Here is a 15,699-nt window from a genome sequence, read left to right on the forward strand (position 1 = left end):
TATACATAGCCCCCATATAAACCGATCCCCAGATTTGACCTCCGAAGCCTCTTGGAGGAGCAAAATTCATCCGATCCGGTTGAAATTTGGTACATGGTGTTAGTATATGTTCTCTAACAAATATGCGAAAATTGGTCCTTATCGGTCCATAATTATATATAGCCCCCATATAAAAATATCCCCAGATTTGATCTCCGGAGGCTCTTGAAGGAGCAAAATTCATCCGAGTTAGTTGAAATTTGGTACATTGCGCTTGTATATGAACGATAACAACCATGCCAAAATTGGTCAATCTATAGTCATATATAGCCCCGAGATAAAACAATCCCCAGTCATAGAAAACTGGCCCTTTTCGGTTCATAATCACGATTGCCAATCGAGCCAAAAATAATATACCAAAATTTTATTGCCATGGAAAATTAGGTAAACTTGTTATTTCTTTAGAAGATTTTGTCAAAACATAATTTCTATAGAAAATTTTGTTAAAAATTTATTTCTGTAAAAAATTTTGTCAAAATTTCTATAGAAAATTTTTTCAGAATTCAAATTTCTGTAGGAAATTTTGTCAAAATTGTATTTCTATAGGAAATTTATGAAGCACCTCTTAGTTGGAGAGGAATATTTTGCAAGATCTTCAAAAAACATCAAGAATTCTACCAATCTACCAAACAGTAAAAAATCTGCCATTTCAGAATCAGAATCGTGTTCATAAGTGTATATAGCCCCCATATAAAGCGATTCCCATATTTCAATTCAGGCTGTATAATTACCGCACAAAAGTTCATATCGGTTCGTAATTATTTCTTCCCTATATACCGGTCAAGAACTCAATAAATAAGTATTTAATCGACTTTTCTTTTGTCTACTATATATCCCGCATGGACTAACTTACAATTTGGAAGATGATATTAAGAAATTTTAAGGTGCCTTGCCATCGGCCGCAAAACAAGTAATTTAATTGTGGATGAAACCAAACCAAATTCGGTAACTGGCCACATTCGTGTATGCGAAGCGACTCCTTGGCTATTTTCAGTATAAGTTTCTTTGTGCATTGGTGAGCTCTTTTGGAATGACTTAAGGCCAAGTTAATGTTTAAATATGTGTGGCTTCGGTTCCCGCGATATGTTAAGATCACGAGCAAGTTTTCTAAAATTGTACCTCAAATTTCGATCAAATCTGGCCTTCGCTTATTCGATCATTTAAATTTGTTTGTTAACGTTTTTTGCGTCCACTTTTTGGGTGCGATGCAAGATTGCCGGTATCACGGTAATGAGTAATGGTACGAGAAATAAATGCTTAATTCGCATACACTGAAAAAACAGTGAACCCACCAGGAAAGAAAATTTTAGTTAATTGTTGAAAAATTTGATTAATTGTAGAAAATTTTAACTAAACAGTATTATAAACGCAGATGTCGCACCGATTTCGCAAAAACAAGTAAAAAGTTTTCGACAAATTTGAGAAGATTTATCAGACAAAATTATTATTTTTCACTTATTAAAGAAAATTTCGTAGTTTGAAGGAAAAAATTGGAGTTCAATATTGCAAAAATGTCTTTAGTGCCATACGAAGTTCATGATGGACGCATTATTGGTAAAATTTACAAATATTAAGGAATTCTGAACTATTTTGTGGGAGACACGAATTTAGTTCATCTTTATACTTCAATTGTGTATAATTTTTTCTTCTGCTTTAGTTAAGTTAACTTACGTACGCAAAAAATTGTTAATGGCATGGAAACTTTCTTAAAACGTAATAATTCCATGAACTAAAAGAGAATTAAATCAGCTTTAGTGAAATATAGGGTTCACTTTTTTTTGAGTGTATAAACGTAGGAGGGCTCTAACGATACCCAACCAAATATAAATAAATTCTCTATCACGCTTGAATTCCATAACGAATAAATTTATGCTTTTGTAAGCTTGTAAATAATAAAATTAACTGTCTCTAGAATAAAGCTGTCATTTGTCAGACGAGCGGCTTAGAAATTATAGCAACCTGCAATTGGTTGCAATACATATCAGCCACACTGTGGACAAGCCCATAGATTTTTCGCTCAACTAAAACCCGTGTTGCCTGAAATTAGAGTCTGTTGTCGTTGCAGACAAGTCAAGTGTAGACTTTAAAATCTGGTTTAGGGCCTCAGCATGTTTTTTTATTTCCATTTCGAATGCTAGCGAGAGGCACTTGTGCATAGCACAGTTCTTTATGAAATTACTAAATTGTGATAATTCTATTAATAGTTATATAATTGACACTATCTATATATGATTTAAGTTTACCTGAGCTTTTATCTTTACTGTGTAATTCTTGCATATAGTAATTCAAAACCAAGTTTGTGTCTTAAGTCTTTTGTTTTGGTTTTGCATTCAAGCTTGACGTTATTAAATCTAACAATTTTCGTTATGTTTTGATTTTATTTTTCCTCATACTACTACACATTTTTATTACAAAAGTTTATTAACCTTTTAGGTCATAGCATATGCTATAAATCTATTTAAATTAGTTTTAGTTATATCTTTATTCGCAGTTTGTTGTTGTTTTTAGATTTAGCTACCATCTCTTTGTCTATTAGATTTTTGTTGCTTGCAGTATTTTGTTTTTGTTGTTATTTTTTTTACATATATAGTTCAATGTCAATTTTTATGTTATATGTTGTTTTTTATTAACATACGATTGTAGACAGAGAGTCATTCATTTTATTACAAAATTTAAATTGTTTTTTTTTATAACTGACCAGTATTTTTTTTCTTCTAGCTCCACAAGTACTTCACACCTGAAAGTCTGTTACTTGGACAAACAGGGCAGACGTGAACATTGTCATGACTTATAGTTTTATAAATGCCAATTACTTTTTACACACACATATACACATACCATGCACATTTGTTTATCAGAGGGCCAAGTAGTTGTATGTATTTCTTTATTACAGACGACCTTCAGGTCTTTTTTTCTTGGCTTCTTTAACTGAAATTTTCAAGTGATGATGCCGTAGTTTAAGATGAAAATATGTCGGTGCCGTTTTCTGTTGTTTTGTTGAAGTGGCATTTCGTTATGAGTAGTTAAGGTAAAGATATACCGGTCAGTTTTAAATGGTAAATGTGATTTCTTTAAGTATAATTTGATGAGTACCTATATGATTTCTTAAATAGGCTATGTACACAGAAAAAAATCGCGATTAAAAAAATAATCGATCCAATTAATTTTTTAAATAAAATTTCTTCGATGACGAAAATGATAGTATCAACTACAGAATTATATAGAAATAACAAGTATATACGGCCGTAAGTTCGGCCAGGCCGAAGCTTATGTACCCTCCACCATGGATTGCGTAGAAACTTCTACTGAAAACTGTCATCCACAATCGAATTACTTGGGTTGCGGTAACACTTGCCGATGGCAAGGTATCTTAAAACTTCCTAACACCGTCTTCCTAATTGCAAGGTAGTATATATTACGTAGTATATATTAAACTAAAAAAAGGCCGATTAAATACGTATATAATTAAGTTTGACAAAATTTTCTATAGAAATAAAATTTGGACAAAATTTTCTATAGAAATAAAATTTTAACAAAATTTTCTATAGAAATAAAATTTTAACAAAATTTTCTATAGAAATAAAATTTTGTGAAAATTTTCTATAGAAATAAAATTTGACAAAATTTTCTATAGAAATAAAATTTTGACAAAATTTTCGATAGAAACATAATTTTGACAAAATTTTCTATAGAAATAAAATTTTGACAAAATTTTCTACAGAAATAAAATTTTGGCAAAATTTTCTATAGAAATAACATTTTGACAAAATTTTCTATAGAAATAAAATTTTGACAAAATTTTCTATAGAAATAAAATTTTGACAAAAATTTCTATAGAAATAAAATTTTTGACAATATTTTCTATAGAAATAAAATTTTGACAAAATTTTCTATACAAATAAAATTTTGACAAAATTTTCTATTGAAATAACATTTTGACAAAATTTGCTATAGAAATAAAATTTTGACAAAATTTGCTATAGAAATAAAATTTTGACAAAATTTTCTATAGAAATAACATTTTGGCAAAATTTTCTATAGAAATACAATTTTGACAAAATTTTCGATAGAAATAAAATTTTGACAAAATTTTCTATAGAAATAAAATTTTGACAAAATTTTCTATAGAAATAAAATTTTGGCAAAATTTTCTATAGAAATAAAATTTTGGCAAAATTTTCTATAGAAATACAATTTTGGCAAAATTTTCTATAGAAATAAAATTTTGACAAAATTTTCTATAGAAATAAAATTTTGACAAAAATTTCTATAGAAATAAAATTTTGACAAAATTTTCTATAGAAATAAAATTTTGACAAAATTTTCTATAGAAATAAAATTTTTGACAATATTTTCTATAGAAATAAAATTTTGACAAAATTTTCTATAGAAATAAAATTTTGACAAATTTTTCTATAGAAATAAAATTTTGACAAAATTTGCTATAGAAATAAAATTTTGACAAAATTTTCTATAGAAATAAAATTTTGGCAAAATTTTCTATAGAAATAAAATTTTGACAAAATTTTCAATAGAAATAAAATTTTGACAAAATTTTCTATAGAAATACAATTTGACAAAATTTTCTATAGAAATAAAATTTTGACAAAATTTTCAATAGAAATAAAATTTTGACAAAATTTTCTATAGAAATAAAATTTTGACAAAAATTACTATAGAAATAAAATTTTGACAAAATTTTCTATAGAAATAAAATTTTGACAAAATTTTCTATAGAAATAAAATTTTGACAAAATTATCTATAGAAATAAAATTTTGACAAAATTTGCTATAGAAATAAAATTTTGACAAAATTTTCTATAGAAATAAAATTTTGGCAAAATTTTCTATAGAAATATAATTTTGACAAAATTTTCTATAGAAATAAAATTTTGACAAAATTTTCTGTAGAAATAAAAATTTGACAAAATTTTCTATAAAATAAAATTTTGAAATAATTTTCTATAGAAATAAAATTTTGACAAAATTTTCTATAGAAATAAAATATTGACAAAATTTTCTATAGAAATAAAATTTTGACAAAATTTTTTATAGAAACAAAATTTTCTATAGAAATAAAATGTTGACAAAATTTTCAATAGAAATAACATTTTAAGAAAATTTTTTATAGAAATAAAATTTTGACTACATTTTCTGTAGAAATAAAAATTTGACAAAATTTTCTATAAAATAAAATTTTGAAATAATTTTCTATAGAAATAAAATTTTGACAAAATTTTCTATAGAAATAAAATATTGACAAAATTTTCTATAGAAATAAAATTTTGACAAAATTTTCTATAGAAACAAAATTTTCTATAGAAATAAAATGTTGACAAAATTTTCAATAGAAATAACATTTTAAGAAAATTTTTTATAGAAATAAAATTTTGACTACATTTTTTATAGACAATTTCTGTGAAATGTTCACGTTTTGTGGCCTGTGAAAATGTTCACATTTGGTGGCCTCGTGTTATTTCCGAGTCATTTAACACATTAACGCTCATCTTCGATCAATCGGCTCAGAAGCTATTTCTCTCTTGTGTCAGTTCTGGGCCCCATGAAGGCAATAGAGGACATTACGGTTCGATCGCGATGTAAAAAGGTTATCATTTGAGTTCCGGTTTATGCCGGAATAAAGGTAAATGAACTGGCTATAACAGTTAGGTCACAGAACGCAAAGCAAATACAGGCAATGAGGCCGAGTTGGATAAATGGCCACGGGACACCATTAAGGGATGTGGAAATAATAACCGGGCATCTAGAATTGATATCATATCTGTGCCAAATAGAAGCAGAAGAGTTTGGGGCATGTAGGGCGTGATTTTAGGATGATGTGTCCATGGAACACTACCTTTGTCAACGACCTAAACTAAAAATAATATTTAGGTGCTATTAAAGATTACGCAACCTCAATTTTATTATGAGCAATTTACAAACTATTAAGGACAGAATTTCTTTAAAAATATGAAATTTTAATTAAAGGAATGTTTATAATCTTTGCTTCAAAAATTTTTTCATTAAATTTAGGACACACATTTTGAAAATTTGCGTCCCTTCGTTACATGTCTTTAAACTAAGGCATGTCCGTAAATTATCTGAAATATTGAATCTTTACATTTAAGATAAAAACGCTTCAAATATAGGCAAAGACTTATTTTGAGGATTTAGCATCTTTGGTTTAAAGTTTTCTTTTGGAATTAAGAAAATATTTTGTACTTCGAAGTATCCGTCATAATTTGGATTTTTAAACTGACATTTTTTTGTACGTGAATAGCTTTATTAATATACCGGAAAAATAGAATGAAAATTCCTTAAATGAGATCTGTATCCTAATTTTAATTTTATAGATCCTATATTTAAAACCAGATAGGTCGCAAAAAATTAACTTATTTTAAAGAACCCGCATCTTTGGCTCGGAATCAATACCATAATCCTTAAAGGAAAGTCAAAATCCTTGAATCCAAGTAAACTTTTTTTTTGAGTGTAGGCAAAGAGTTAACCATATAAGGGAAGAAGTTATTCGAGACCTGGCCCAGCTTAGAAACAGAGATAAAAAATAAATTGGGAAATTCCCTGAATGAAAGAAGGATGCGACTGAAACAAGAAGTTAGTCATGAGTCAGGGCAACCTGTCCTCCTCTTTTCGATCTAACTTAGTCAGGCCATATTAAGATACGATTATTAGAAACGAAAGTATAATTTACATTTAAGTTTCCCTAACAACCAGAATTCTCACCTTACAAATAGTGTATATTGCTTCCGTTAGAGTTATGTTTCACTGATTTATGAACTATGGACTTCCTGCGGTTGATTATTTGTAATTTTCGAGACAAAGAGTAAAGTGGCAATAGTTTAGCCGTCAGTATTATTTCTCCATTAGTTTGATGATAACACATCCATATTGGCTTATACATTTTTATTAAACATAATGAAATGGAATTTTATTTTAATTTTCACTTTTGTAAGCTGTCTCCAAGTTATCAATAGCCAATATCATCAATCAAATATTTTGGAATTTCTATGGAAATTTCTGCGGAAAGGTCAGCATCAATTGGATTTAGAGAAAAGTGATGAAAATGTGAACATTTTAAAAGAATACGATTTCATAATAGTGGGTGCTGGTACTGCAGGCTGTGCTTTGGCTGCTCGCCTCTCGGAAAATCCCAATTGGAAAATTTTGCTTCTTGAGGCGGGTGGTCCTGAACTTTTACCCATGGATATACCAATGGCTGCATATCTACTTCAATTGAATCGTGATATCAATTGGGCTTATCGAACACAACCATCTGTGAGATTTTGCCAGGGCTTAAAAGATAAACGCTGTAATTTTCCCCGAGGCAAGATAATGGGAGGTTCTTCGGTGTTGAATTTTATGATGTATACCAGAGGAAATCGTCGTGATTATGATTCATGGGCTGCTCTGGGCAATCAAGGATGGAGTTATAAAGATGTTTTGCCATATTTTAAAAAAATTGAAGGCTCTCTAATACCAGATGCAGACATTGATTATGTGGGTCGTAAGGGTCCTGTCAAGATTTCATATCATCAAAGGCGATCACTTATAGCCGAAGCTTTTGTTAAAGCTGGCCAAGAACAAGGTCAACCTAAATGTGACTACAATGGCAAGGATCAAGGATGCATTTCGTTTTTACAAGCCACCACCGATCAAACTTATCGCTGGAGTTCCAATCGTGCCTATCTATATCCCCTCAAAGGAAAACGAGCAAATCTTCATATAAGGAAATATGCTTTGGTTACCAAAATTCTTATAGACTCGAAGACCAAAACAGCTTATGGTGTAAGATTTGAAAGCGATAACAAAACCTATGAGGTTCAAGCCAGTATGGAGGTGATCTCTTCAGCGGGAGCCATTAATACACCTCAACTTTTAATGTTAAGTGGTGTGGGTCCTAGTAAACATTTACGAGAAATTGGAATAAAACCTTTGGTGGACTTGGCTGTTGGTTATAATCTGCAGGATCATGTGGCAGCACCTCTGACTTTTTATACCAATGCCTCGTCGTTGAATAGAGCAGCAGTCTTGAATGTTGAAGAATTTCTGAAACTCTTTTCAAACGAGAGTATTTTGTCATGTCCTGGTGGAGTTGAAGCCATAGGATTTTATGGGTTAGAGAATAAAACCTCTGCTGATATATGGCCAGAATTTGAACTTTTCCTTGCTAGTGGTGGTATAGATCCTATTAATGCTCCAGGCTTTGGCATTACAAAAACAATCTACACAGCTCTTTATGGTGATATAGCGAAAAAAGACTCAAATGTATTTTTAATATTTGCCATGATTCTAAGACCTCACAGCAAGGGTCGTATAATGCTTAAAAATACAAATCCCCAAGAATATCCTCTAATATATCCAAATTATTTTAATAATTCCCGTGATCTTGATGTGGTCCTAAGGGCTATGGAAAAAGCTTTGGATTTGTCACAACAACCTGCGATGAGAAAAATTAATGCCCGTATTTTGGAAAGACAAATACCTCAATGTCGCAAATATGGAAATGTTACCTCGCGCCCTTATTTAGAATGTTATGCTCGCCATTTAACCTTGACCATTTATCATCAAGTGGGTACTGCAAAAATGGGTCCCTCAACAGATCGAGAAGCTGTGGTGGATGCACGTCTTAGAGTCTATGGTATTCGTAATTTGCGAGTGGTCGATGCTAGTATTATGCCTAATGTAATTGCTGGTCATCCTAACGGGCCCGTTTTTATGATTGCGGAAAAAGCAGCCGATATGATTAAAGAAGATTATGGTTTTGTTTAATAAAAAGTTTCTTTTATTTATTATACTCTCGTGCGATTGGTTGGACAGTCGCAGTATACAGAAACAAATATCACCAAAATATTTACAATTAAAAAGTTGATTAAAGTTGAAATTTTTTTCAATTAATAAATTAATTTATACAATTAACTTTTTAATCAAACTCTGAAGACTAAATCGAGTAAAAAACAGTGATGAAATTTTTTTTTAATATTTAATTAAAGAATTATTTCAAACAATCAATTTTTTTATCAAACTAAGAATACAGAGTCAGTTAAGAAAATAATTGGAAATAAATGCATTTTTGATTAAAAATTTTTGCAATTGTCAATTAAATTTTTAATTGAAGCAATTAAAAAATTAATTGAATTTTACTAATGAAATTAATTAATTTTTTAATGAAGTATTTTTTTAATGTTCAATTAAATCTGTAATTGGTAATATTATTTTCGTGATTGCAGACATTTCAATCAAAAAATTAAATGAATTTCGTGATTGAATCAGAAAAAAAATGTTATTGTGTGTAGTGTTTTAGATTTTAATGGATTCAACTTTTCTTCTCGGAAAGAGGGTTGGTAACAGGTTGGCTGATAAGTCCCCGGTCTGACACATAGATGGCGTCGCTAGTATTAAATGCATATTATTTTTATATAGTACCAACCTTCAAATGATTCGTGTCAAAATTTGACGTCTGTAAGTCAATTAGTTTGTGAGATAGAGTGTCTTTTGTGAAGCAACTTTTGTTATTGTGAAAAAAATGAAAAAAAAAGAATTTCGTGTTGAGTAAATACAAAATTTTATTTCTATAGAAAATTTTGTCAAAATTTTATTTCTACAGAAAATTTTCTGAAAATTTTATTTCTATAGAAAATTGTGTCTAAATTTTATTTCTATAAAAAATTTTTTCAAAATTTTATTTCTATAAAAAAATTTGTCAACATTTTATTTCTATAGAAATTTTTCTCAAAATTTTAATTTCTATAGAAAATATTCTCAAACTTTTATTTCTATAGAAAATTGTGTCTTAATTTTATTTCTATAGAAAATTTTGTCAAAATTTTATTTCTGTAGAAAATTTTGTCCACATTTTATTTCTATACAAACTTTTCTCAAAATTTTATTTCTATAGAAAATTTTCCCAAAATTTTATTTCTAAAGAAAATTTTATCAAAATTTTATTTCTCTAGAAACATTTCTCAAATATTATTATTTTTATAGAAAACTTTCCCAAAATTTTATTTCAATAGAAAATTTTCTCAAAATTTTATTTCTAATTTTTTTTTCAAATTTTTTATCTCTACAGAAAATTTTGCCAAAATTTTATTTCTATAGAAAATTTTGTCAAAATTTTAATTTTATAGAAAATTTCGTCAAAATTTTATTTCCATCGCAATTTTTATCAAAATTTTATTTCTATAGAAATTTTTATCAGAATTTTATTTCTATAAAATTGTTATTAAAATTTTATTTCTATGGAAAATTTTCTCAAATTTTTAATTTCTATAGCAAATTTTCTCAAATTTTTGTGTCTATAGAAAATTTTCTCAAAATTTTATTTCTATAGAAAAATTTCTCAAAACTTTATTTATATAGAAAATTTTGTCAAATTTTATTTCTCTAGAAATTTTTATCAAAATTTTATTTCTATAGAAATTTTTATCAAAATTTTATTTTTATCAAAATTTTATTTCTATAGAAAAAATTCTCAAAAATGTATTTCTATAGAAAATTTTCTCAAAATTAAATTTCTATAGAAAATTTTCTCAAATTTTTATTTCTGTAGAAAATTTTGTCAAAATTGTATTTTTTATAAAAAAATTGTGAAAAAATCTACCAAAACATCAATAATTCTACCAATCTACCAAACAGTAAATACGATACCATATTTGGTAGAATTCCACCAACTGTGGCACCCTTGGAGCTATATCTAAATTTGATCCGATTTGATCCAAATTCAACAGCGTTTGTCCGAAAAAATGCTCTGTACAAAATTTCATCAAAATCGGTTAATAATTGCGACCGGAATCCTGCGAACAACTAATACATTAACAGACGGACGGAGGGACACCAAGAGCTAGATAGACTAAGGAGGTGATTCTGTGTCGATCGGTATATATTTTATGGGCTCTAAACTCAATATTACTGGCAGATCAAAGTTATTATACCCTGACCCCTATATAGTTTAGCGTATACTTAATTTATTAATAATTTCCGAAAATGTATTAATAATTAAATCGGAGCAAATCAAATGATTTTTATTTTGAACCTGAAATACATTTTTTATGGAAGGAAATTAAAGACTAGCTCTAAAAAAAATGACTTCTAAGGAGTTTTCAAAATTTTATTGTGCCATGGTAAGCCATCGACTATTCAATATAAAAAAATAATTCAATCATAAAAAATACTAATAAATCCGGTATTGAAAACTGAACCTAATTGCTAATTATTTCCCACATACAAAGTTCAATAAGTTTTCACAACTCATTCCTTTACATTGCTTACATAATTCCTTTTGCTCTAATATCTTACAAAAAGTAAATATTGTCACCCCACTATCTTTGGAAAATAGAAAAACCTACATCTAATTTTAATTTAATTTTATTTCAGTCACACGCATATATGTTATTAATATTTATCAGAGCTTTTGAAAAGAAAATTTTCCATTACAACGAATGGGATACTTCATGTGTAATGCAATTCTTTATATTTCCTTATCAGACATTAACGAAAGAAAAACTAAAAGCGAAAATTCATATCAAAACAAAAACGAAATTACAAAAACAATAAAGAGTTACATTAACATCAATGAGGTAATTCACATAGTTCAATGCATTTGCAGTTGTATTTTTTGTTTTCGTCACTAGGCCATTCATAGTCCAAAGAGACTTCGGAAATACCAGTCTTCACATGCCATTATGGACAGCGTTGAGAGTTGAGCGTGCACCTGATATGAAGACGTGGTTATAAACAAACCAAAAACCACACCAACAACTCCAAATAAAAGTCAAAGTAATTTTTAAAAAGAACCCAAAACTCAAAAAGATATTAGCCACTTATTGCATAATGTATCGAGCCTATTCATAAAAAAATGAGCAAAACTCGATTTGAGTAAGATTGTTTTAATAGCTTCTCTATGAGTTTAAAGTATTTACTTGATGGCTTTTCAAGACCTGAGAGAGTTTGAGTGAGTTTTTGTTTTTCTCCAAAAATTATTTCTCATTTGTTGGAAATTTCTGAGTCACATTTTTTGGGGTCAGTTTTACATTATTTCCTAGTGTTTGTTATCACATAGGGGTTTCAAATACAATTCGTTGTGTACGCTTCTAATTTTCCATGACCTTTCTGTGGTTATGGTCAAATAATAAACAGAGCATTTTGTAGGAAATTCTTTTTGGTTTTTTTTTGGAGAGTATAACAAATATCACAAACAAGTTTGTTTCTTAAGTCTTTCGTTTTAAGGTGTAATTCGCAAAGATATTATTTTCAGAGCATGATTTATGTCGATTTTTGATGAATTACCCAACACTAGATTTAACCCACTTACAAATTTATTTTGTAATTTTACTTCTTGAGCTTCTAGATTGTGTTAGAATTTTTTTCGACCAAAAATAATTTAATAAGACATAATTTTTATGAAATTTATTTTTAAAATGTTTTACAAGGCGAAATAAAAAATTAAAGATAACTATCAATTCCTCAAAATTACCTTTCAACATGTCTTCTAATGGCAAACAACCTTTAACAAACGTTTCTGATGCTAGACACCAGTTTTCCGCAATTTTGTCTGCCTTGTTTAGTAACAAGTTTGTTACCTAAGTCTTAAGTTTTAGACACTTGTTGACAAGTAAGACAAGCCACTATCGCAAATTATTGCTAGCTTTGCTTTAAAGAACATTTTGTTTTTTGAGTTATTTTTTAACTATACATACAGAGGTGGCGTCATAGTTTCACATGTAATAGCATAAATTATTCTAAGTGCTGCATGAGGCGTGTTGACAAGTATTTAAGCGTTTTTAGTCACCTTGACAATGATTTTGTTAGCTAAGAATTTTGAGGTAAACAAGAAGGTAAAATGAATGAATTCTACATGAATTGTGATTTTAACGTCATGTAGTTAATACTTTTTTTTTGTGGAAAATATAAATAAATGTATGTATATATACGTTGAGCATCTCGCAGTTCGTGTTATTCATGTAAAAATACATGAAGACACAGACAGATTCAAAATTTCATTCTAAGATAATCGATATATATTTAAAAATGTGTCTTCAGATGACCCTTTTTGGGCATTACATACAAATACACAAACTTGTTACATCCTGTAACAGGCTGGCTGATAAGTCCCCGGTCTAACAAAGAAAAACACATTTTTTTGTAAAAATTCGTTTTTATTATTCAACATAGTTCCCTTCAAGAGCGATACAACGATTATAACGACCTTCCAATTTTTTGATACCATTTTGGTAGTACTCCTTCGGTTTTGCCTCAAATTAGGCCTCAGTTTCGGCAATCACCTCTTCATTGCAGCCAAATGTTTGTCCCTGCGAGCATCCTTTTGAGGTCTGAGAACAAGAAAAAGTCGCTGGGGGCCAGATCTGGAGAATACGGTGGGTGAGGAAGCAATTCCAAGCCCAATTCATTAATTTTTGCCATCGTTCTCAATGACTTGTGGCACGGTGCGTTGTCTTGGTGGAACAACACTTTTTATACCCTCCACCATAGGATGGGGGGTATATTAACTTTATGATTCCGTTTGTAACACATCGAAATATTGCTCTAAGACCCCATAAAGTATATATATTCTGGGTCGTGGTGAAATTCTGAGTCGATCTGAGCATGTCCGTCCGTCCGTCCATCTGTTGAAATCACGCTAACTTCCGAACGAAACCAGCTATCGACTTGAAACTTGGCACAAGTAGTTGTTATTGATGTAGGTCGGATGGTATTGCAAATGGGCCATATCGGTCCACTTTTACGTATAGCCCCCATATAAACGGACACCCAAATTTGGCTTGCGAGGCCTCTAAGCGAAGCAAATTTCATCCGATCCGGCTGAAATTTGGTACATGGTGTTAGTATATGGTCTCTAACAACCTCCGATCCGGCTGAAATTTGGTACATGGTGTAATAATTTGGTCTCTAACAACCATGCAAAAATTGGTCCACATCGGTCCATAATTATATATAGCCCCAAATATAAACCGATCCCCCGATTTGGCTTGCGAGGCCTCTAAGAGAAGCTAATTTCATCCGATCCGGCTGAAAGTTGGTACATGGTGTTAGTATATGGTCTCTAATAACCATGCAAAAATTGGTCCACATCGGTCCATAATTATATATAGCCCCCATATAAACCGATCACCAGATTTGACTTCCGGAGTTTATTGGAGGGGTAAAATTCATCCGATTCGGATGAAATTTGGTACGTGGTGTAATTATATGGTCTGCAACAATCAAGCACAAATTGTTGCAGACATATAAACCGATCCCCAGATTTGACTTTCGGAGTTTATTGGAGGGGTAAAATTCATCCGATTCGGTTGAAATGTGGTACGTGGTGTAATTGTATGGTCTGCAACAATCAAGTACAAATTGGTCCATATCGGGCCATAATTATATATAGCCCCCATATAAACCGATTTGACCTCCGAAGCCTCTGGGAGAAGCAAACATCATCTGATTCGGTTGAAATTTGGTACGTGGTGTAATTATATGGCCTGCAACAATCAAGCACAAATTGTTGCAGACATATAAACCGATCCCCAGATTTGACTTCCGGAGTTTATTGGAGGGGTAAAATTCATACGACTCGGTTGAAATTTGGTACGTGGAGTAATTGTATGGTCTCTAAAAACCATGCAAAAATTAGTCCATATCGGGCCATAATTATATATAGCTCCCATATAAACCGATCCCCAGATATGACCTCCGGAGCCTCTTGGAGAAGCAAACTTCATCCGATCAGGTTGAAATTTGGTACGTGGTGTAACTATATGGTCTGCAACAATCAAGCACAAATTGGTCCATATCGGTCCATAATTATATATAGCCTCCATATAAACCGATCCCCAGATTTGACCTCCGGAGCCCCTTGGAAGAGCAAAATTCTCCCGATCCGGTTGCAATTTGGTACATGGTGTTAGTATATGGTCTCTAACAACCATGCAAAAATTCATCCATATCGTCCAGATTTGACTTTGGAGCCTCTTGGAGGAGTAAATTTCACCCGATCCGGTTGAAATTTGGTACGTGGTCTAAGTATTTAGTCTTTAAAAACCATGCCAAAATTGGTCCATATTTAGTTATATATAGTCCCCAGATAAACCTATCGGTTCATAATTGTATATAGTCCTCTTAACATATAAAATGACCCCGGGTCATTTTATACGTTAACTTGGTATGTACATAGTACCATGCCAAGTTCAAGATGGACGCATTATTGTTAAAATTTACAAATTTTAAGAAATTCTGAAGTATTTTGTGGGAATTATTGAATCTTTAGCCTTCATTTGTGTAAAATTTTTCTAGTTTATTTAACTGATGAACACAAATAAATAACTAAAGTCAAGGAAACTTTCTCAAAATATAATAATAGCATGAACTAAAATATATTTAATTAAAGATATGGGGTTCACATTTTTTTTAAGTGTATTTAATATGAAAATAATATTTAATATGAAAATCCCGGACGCAATCTGGTCATGTTTACTAGGTTAAAGATTTTAATGTTGTCTTAGTGTCCATCATTCAAATATGATCTTGGTATGGTATACAGTAATCTAAGAAATCAAGTTTAATTCTTTTACTTTCAATTTCAGTTTCCTCCCATATGTTTGGAGGAATTTGTCTATCAATGTCTATTTCCACTTTTACTAAAGC

General features: G+C 30.1%; 2 protein-coding genes across 2 annotated transcripts in view; both read left to right on the forward strand.

Annotated features, from left to right (window-relative positions):
* Nucleotides 1-15,699, forward strand: part of LOC142229437 (glucose dehydrogenase [FAD, quinone]) — a 48,311-nt gene that overhangs the window by 9,525 nt on the left and 23,087 nt on the right. The gene's annotated exons all lie outside the window — the stretch shown is intronic.
* Nucleotides 6,927-8,983, forward strand: LOC142229438 (glucose dehydrogenase [FAD, quinone]-like). Its single transcript, XM_075299999.1, has one exon. The coding sequence runs from the start codon at nt 6,970-6,972 to the stop codon at nt 8,821-8,823; it is 1,854 nt and encodes a 617-aa protein (XP_075156114.1). The 5' UTR covers nt 6,927-6,969; the 3' UTR covers nt 8,824-8,983.

The sequence above is a fragment of the Haematobia irritans genome, chromosome 3 (assembly GCF_050003625.1).
Source record: "Haematobia irritans isolate KBUSLIRL chromosome 3, ASM5000362v1, whole genome shotgun sequence".
Taxonomy (NCBI): domain Eukaryota; kingdom Metazoa; phylum Arthropoda; class Insecta; order Diptera; family Muscidae; genus Haematobia; species Haematobia irritans.